This window comes from Gekko japonicus, unplaced genomic scaffold, assembly GCF_001447785.1.
Source record: "Gekko japonicus isolate JY-2015 unplaced genomic scaffold, Gekko_japonicus_V1.1 scaffold336, whole genome shotgun sequence".
NCBI classification, from domain to species: Eukaryota; Metazoa; Chordata; class Lepidosauria; order Squamata; family Gekkonidae; genus Gekko; species Gekko japonicus.
In genome coordinates, this window is record NW_015172014.1 from 1,134,149 (window position 1) to 1,140,805 (window position 6,657).

Below are 6,657 nucleotides of genomic sequence, written 5' to 3' on the forward strand. Positions count from 1 at the left end.
CACCCCCCGATAAATTTTCAGGCCGTATCCGGGGCGGGGGGGGGGGGGAGGTTAAAAAGAGAGGGGAGGAAGCAACCGGGAAAGCCCACGAGTGGATTCTCTCTGGGTGAATGAGGGGGCTGGGGGGGCCACAGGGCGCCCGGATTGGCTTCACCTCGGTGGGGTGGGCACAGGCCGCCTTTGGCCTCTGCTGAGGGTCTTCCCACTAGGCCCCCAAGAGAGTCAGAGCCGGGGTGGGGTGGGGAGTGGGGGGAGAGACCAACACAGAATTGGCTGCCGGGCCTGGAGATGCCTCTGACAGGTTTGCCCAGATGTTCCTCATCTGCTGGCCGTCTCTCTGCGTTTCTAATGTCTCCATCCACCTTTCTCCCCCCCCCCCGCCCTGGTCTCTAAAATCCCTGGGAGCTGGCAAACGGATGGGGGGGGGCACCTCCCCACGCACACATGGTGTGGGATGCTGTCAGTGGGGGACAATGGGGACGCCGGGTTTCCAGGGCCTCCTCCCTCCCCTCCGCAACATGTTCCTCTGGAAGCGATATCCCGCTCTCCGTGGCTCCGGAATCCGGCCTTCCACCTCCACCCTCCCAAATCTGCCGTCCCGCCCGCACCCCCCCCCTCCGGGCCCAGCAGTCCTGGCTCCCGGCCTGCCCCTCCTCGCTGCAACCTGCTGGAAACACCCACAAGCTCTCTCCAAGAACTTCTGCCTGTCACCAGGCCCGCAGCTGCTGACTTTTGTTTCGGCAAAGGGCTCATTCATCTCTTGCCGCGTTCCTTTGTCCACGCCACCGTTTTTCCAAATTGGGAAAAAAAATTCTTTTGTTCTCTCCTTTCTCTCAGGAAGCCAGGGAAGGGAGGTGAGGCCATCGGGCCCGCTTCCTCCCCCTGCCACCTTTGCCAGTCCAGCAGCTGATCCTCCCCCCCCCGCCCCCGGGCCACCAACACAGTGCCCACCCTGAGACATTGCTTTGCAGGAGGGCACTTCACTCCCCCACACTGAACTGAATCGGTGTCCACTTGGCAGAGGCCTGCCCGCCTGGCGTTGTTTGGCTTGGCAGGCTCTTGAAAGAGGCGATTTCCACCCAGCAGGGTCAGGGGGCTGGAAGGAGAGGGGCAAAGTCCTGGCTGCCAAAGAGCCTGGTTTTGGGACCAATTAAAAAGAAACAATGGCTCGTTGCTGAAGAGAGACGCTCCGGGCCTTCAGGGCTGCGAGCGAGACACTCGCCCCTTTCTGCTACGGAAGCCACCCTTCTCCCGGGCGCAGTTATGGAGACAAAGGCATTCCGCACACGCACAGAGACTCAGGAACACCTGAAGCTGCCCTGTTCTGGATCAGACCCTGGGCCCATCAAGATCCGTATTGTCTACTCAGACGGGCAGGAACTCTGCAGAACCTTTCCTGTCACCGACCACCTGATCAATGTTCCCTCTAAGCTGTGGAGTCTTGTGAGCAAAAATCCTACTTGGTGAGCTCCTGGCATTAAAGTTGTGAGCGGGCGATTGGGCTGCTGCATAAATTAGTCTGCTCTGGAGCCCCATCCTTCCTGAGCTGAGACAAAAATCTGTGAGCTGGAGGCTAAAAAAACTGTGAGCGAGCTCACACTCACTCAGCTTGGAGGGAACACTTCACCTGATCCTTCCAGCTGGAGATGCTGCCGGAGATTGATCCTGGGACCTTCTGCGTGCCAAGCGGAAGCTCTGCCACTGAACCACCACGGACCCTCCCGTTCTCCTCTTTAGGACTCTTGTAGTGTCCCAGCCCCACTGCTGGACCCCCTGATAGCCTCTGGTATTTCTGGCCACTGTGTGACACAGAGTGTTGGACTGGATGGGCCATTGGCCTGATCCAACATTTGGCTTCCCTTATGGTCTTATGTTCTTATGACTGCTTCATGCATTCTGGAGACTGAATCCTTATTTTTATTTAGTTAAAACATTTTTCTTATGCTGCTTTCCCCACCCAGTCAGGCCCTTCTCCCCCAAAGTGGCAACCATTAAAACAAATTAAAACATTTGATCAATTTGAAATAGATTTAAAATTATAAAAGCAATTCAGTAAGAGCACACAAACACACGCCACCAGGACCCGGGAGGAGGACCAGTCACCGCTGTTGGGGGGGTGCCAAACAAAACAGAAAAGTCTTCACCCGCTGGCAGAAGGCACCCATGGAGGGAGGCGGGGAGGGGGAACTCCCTGGGGAGGGAGTTCTAAGGTTTAGGTGCCACGACGAAGAAGGCCGTTTCTGGGGGCCGCGGCCTGTCTAGCCGCAGGTGGCCGGCGGCAGCCAAAGCCGGGACTGCGAAGAGTGTTGCCTTGGTATCGGCCGGGTTCAGATGAAGCCCGAACATAACAGCAGTGACAACGAGAGATCTGTCTTCCATGGGTGGAGGAGACGCTCTTGGTGGGATGCAGTCGGGGCACGACCTCCAAGAAGAGGGAGCTCTGGGCTGGCATGCAGAAAGTCCCAGGTTTGATCCCTCGTCTCTGCGGCATGGAGGATCTCCCCCGGCACCGATCAAGGCCCCAACCCAGCCCCTGCGAGAGAGGAGCCACCACTCTGGGATGCCTGTGCGGCTGCCGGCTTCCTCTCTCTCTCCTGCCTCTCACCACCCACCCCAGAGCCAGCCGCCTCTCTCTGCCGGCCTGGATGTCACCAGAGCCACCCCCTGGCCTCCCCCCACGGCGGCCGCGCAGAACAATAGGCCGGGGCAAATGAATGCCTGGCAGCCGCTGGAGGAATTTCCTGAGCAGCAGCCGGGAAGGCAGATCATCGGGCTACGAAATAATAGATTGTGCTGACTGTCAGAAATCAGTGCTCTGCGCGGGGCTCCCCGTCACTGGCCTGGCTTGCCTTCTTTTGGGCCGGCCAAGAAAGGAAGCAGGTGGGAGGGGGGGGGAATGAGGAGGAGGGCTGGGGCTCAGGACCCCTGGGTGCTCTGGGGGGGCCTGGCTTCTGGGCAGGGGCTCGCTGGAGGCCAGGCCTACAGTGTGATCTTCACTGGATTTATTTTATTTCTGTCGTTTTTGCTCCGCCATCATCCACAACGGGGACCCAAAGTGGCTTATGTTATTCTCCTCTATTTGATCCTTATAAGAACATAAGAGAAGAAGCAGACCTGACTTGGATAGGCCAGGCAAGCCCGATCTTGTCCGATCCCAGAAGCTAAGCAGGGTCGACTCCAGCAAGTACTTGGATGGGAGACCTCCTTGGAATACTGGAGGCGGGGGCAGGCTTGATTCAGCCACTTCTCAGAATATCCTCCAGGCCCCCAGTAGGGGTCAGTCACCAGAGGTCACCGTGACTTCCAGGTGCATATGCACATATGAAAAATTTAAAAACATAAGAGAAGCCATATTGAATCAGGCCAATATAAGGAAGTCCACCATCAGTGGGGCCAGAACTCCAGAAACCCTCCCACTGTGGCCCCCCCAAGCAGCAAGAAGGCAGAGCATCCAGTGTTCCCTCTAAGCTGAGTTAGTGTGAGCTAGCTCACAGTTTTTTAGCCTCCGGCTCACACATTTTTGCCTTAGCTCAGGAAGGATGGGGCTCCAGAGCAAATTAATTGATGCAGGAGCCAAATTGCTCGCTCACAACTTTCATGCCAGCAGCTCACAAAGTAGAATTCCTGCTCACAAGACTCCACAGCTTAGAGGGAACATTGAGAGCATCCCTGCCCCAGACAGAGTGTTCCTATCTATACCTTGTGGTTCATAGCCACTGATGGACCTCTGCTCCAGATGTTTCTCCAACCCCCTCTCGAAGCTTGTAGCCACCACTGCTTCCTGTGGCAGTGAATTCCACGTGTTTATGGATTCAGGTTTTCAGTAGAGTCATAACTCTTCAGGCTGTCTTGTGCGAAAATCCTCAAAGCCTGCATTTGGGGGTGGGGGGAACCAACCCTCCCCTTATCTTTGTTGATCTGCCATCTGGTTGCCATGTTGGGCTTCTGCTAGCGGGAAACATGTCTTTCGCACCGATGGCACGTGAAGGCCACATGTGAAGTCTGCGCTGGCCGAGGCCAAAACACTTCCCTGGGGAAATTCTCACTCACCCAGCACCTTGCAGAAATTGAGCTGCTACCCAAATTCAGTAGTTGCATATCCTGCGTCCTGTGTCGTTGCTTTGCGCAGGTGGAAGCCCAGTTCAGATGAGGTGCCAGCCGAGGGTGTGTGGCAAGGCCCCCTGGCAGAGCGCTCCGACCTCAGCCAGCATCACGGTTAGAAACCAAGCCCCAGCCCTTCACAGTCGGTCCAGAACGGCTCTGGCGTGCCAGGCTTGGATGTGGGAGACCAAGCCTTGAATTCTCACTTAGGGCCCACGCTTTTTACTATTATTGTTTATTTTATTTATTTATTTATTAGACTTTTACTCCGCCCTCCCGCCTAGGCGGCTCAGGGCAGCTTACAGTAGTTTAAAAACCAGTATGTGGTGGCTCAAGTGGTTAAGACGCTGAACTGCAGGCTGTGGAAGGTCGGTAGTTCAGCAGTTCGAAACCTGGGTGCCGCATGACGGAGTGAGCTCCCGTCTCTAGTTCCAGCTCCTGCCAACCTAGCAGCTCGAAAGCAAGAAATTGCAAGTACATAAATAGGTATCACTTCAGTGGGAAGGGAACAGCGTTCCGTGCGCCTTGGTGTTTAGTCATGCCGGCCACATGACCACGGAAAGGTCTTCGGACAGCGCTGGCTCTTCGGCTTTGAAACGGAGATGAGCACCGCAACCCTAGAGTCGGACTTGACTGGCTTTCGAGCAAGGGAACCTTTACCTTTATAACAATTAATACGATATCAAGTCTAAAACAATGTTACTTCCAGTCTGCCTTTCTCTCACTGAGACTTAAGGCTTATGTAGCATGAGTCAAATACAATTACCATGATGGGAAAGCTGAACACAGATCTAAAGCAGAGCTGAGAAGAAGCATGAACTTTTAAACATGAGATGTTCCTGAGGTGCAGAAACTACCTAGTCTGGAGCATACGCACAGTGATAGGTAGCAATGCAGTAGTACAGGCCACGGTCCCTGTCCTTTTACCAGTGCAGCTTTCTGACTCTTTCATCACAACACAGTCCTATTTACCTGTGCAAACAGCCCCCCCTGAATAATTCTGTTTTGCACATGTTTGGGTGGGCAGCAGAACAAAGTGTGAGTCCAGCAACAACTGAAAGAGCACCGTGTGACACAGAGTGTTGGACTGGCCACTGGCCTGGTCCAACATGGCTTGTCTTGTGTTCTTGGGTATAACGTTTTGTGTGCACGCACACTTCTTCAGGGCTACTTAGAGTCAGGAGGCATAAGTAACAGCACGATAAGTATAGCTAAGTCTGGATTAAAGCAGTTGGTAAGACCTGTCCCTTGGACTGCAAGGAGATCGAATCAGTCAGTCCTAAAGGAAACCAACCCTGACTGTTCCCTGGAAGGCCAGAGACTGAAGCTGAAGCTCAAGTACTTTGGCCACCCAATGAGAAGGGAGCCCTCACTGGAGAAGACCCGGATGCCGGGAAAGTGAAGGTGAAAGAAGAAGGGGACCGCAGAGGATGAGACGGTTAGACAGTGTTATCGAGGCGACGAACATGAAGTTGAGCAAACTCTGGAGCACGACGGAAGACAGGAGGGCCTGGCGTGATGGGGTCCAGGGGGTCGCAAAGAGTAAAACTGGACTGCGACGACAACAAGACCTGTGAATAGCAGGAAATCAGCATGTAAATAAAAAGAGTTAACAAACAGATGTGAGAACTAATTTTGAGTCCAGTGGCACCTCTTAGACCAACAAAGTTCAGTTCTGGGTAGAAGCTTTTATGTGCATGCATACTTTTTCAGATGCATGTGCACCATGCACAGGGAAGCTTATGCCCAGAACTGAACTTTGTTGGTCTCCGAGGTGCCACTGGACTCAAACTTCGTTCTGTTGCAGTTCAGACCAACACAGCGACCCACCTGTGACACCTTGGACTAAAAAAATACCTTTACGGGACCAGACTCTTGTTATTTCAGCCCAAGCAGCTTCAGTTTTGCCCGCATCGTTAAAAGGGACTGAGCACCTTTTAATCACTGCTCTGACCACGACCTTTGAAACACCGGAGCTCAGGACGGGATTCGAACCCGCAACCTACGCGCCGTCGGCCCAGCAGGTTTCTGTCTCTTGCGCATGCGTGCAGCCGCTTCCATTTCCTTCGCGAGTTTTGCCACCAGCCGTCCGATCGGCTCCCTCTGGGCCATGGGGCGTTTTCAGAGCGGCCGTCATTTTGGTTTCAAAAGCGGGTGACGCCCCCAACTGTAACGTCATCGGAACGATGCGCTCCTATTGGCTTTCTGTCTCTGTGGGCGGCAAAAGACCTTAGACATAGAGATTCTTATAAAGTCTAGAGCGACGCGTTCAACAGGCCGTAAAAAGGGAAGTCCGCCCGGCCGCTGAGCTGCACCCATGGTCGCTCTGGGCAGTGGCAGTCTATGGAGAAACCCTTCTCCAGGCGTCGAGATAGGGCACTTGCAGGCCAGCGCCATGTTGGATTGAAACCGAGGCTACGGGGGCCGGGCCAGGCGGCGGTTTCCCTCCCCGCAACGGTTCTTCGGTTCAGACGAGCTGCCGAGGCGAGTTTCGCGGAGGTGCCAAGGGTGGCGCGCGCCTAGAAATCGGAGTGAAGAAAAAAAGGGGCACATGCA

The 6,657-nt window shown here is 54.7% G+C and overlaps 2 protein-coding genes across 2 annotated transcripts in view; one reads left to right on the top strand and one right to left on the bottom strand.

The window, feature by feature from the left end:
- The window catches only part of EPHB4 (EPH receptor B4), a 41,982-nt gene extending 35,769 nt beyond the window's left edge, over positions 1-6,213 (bottom strand). The window contains exon 1 of the mRNA XM_015420317.1: positions 6,108-6,213. Within this exon, the coding sequence (XP_015275803.1) occupies positions 6,108-6,213 (106 nt within the window). The remainder of the gene's footprint in view (positions 1-6,107) is intronic.
- A 233-nt stretch (positions 6,214-6,446) lies between these two features.
- PPP1R35 (protein phosphatase 1 regulatory subunit 35) overlaps positions 6,447-6,657 on the top strand; it is a 4,790-nt gene continuing 4,579 nt past the window's right edge. Inside the window, exon 1 of the mRNA XM_015420338.1 lies at positions 6,447-6,585. The gene's annotated coding sequence lies outside the window, so the exon portion shown is untranslated. The remainder of the gene's footprint in view (positions 6,586-6,657) is intronic.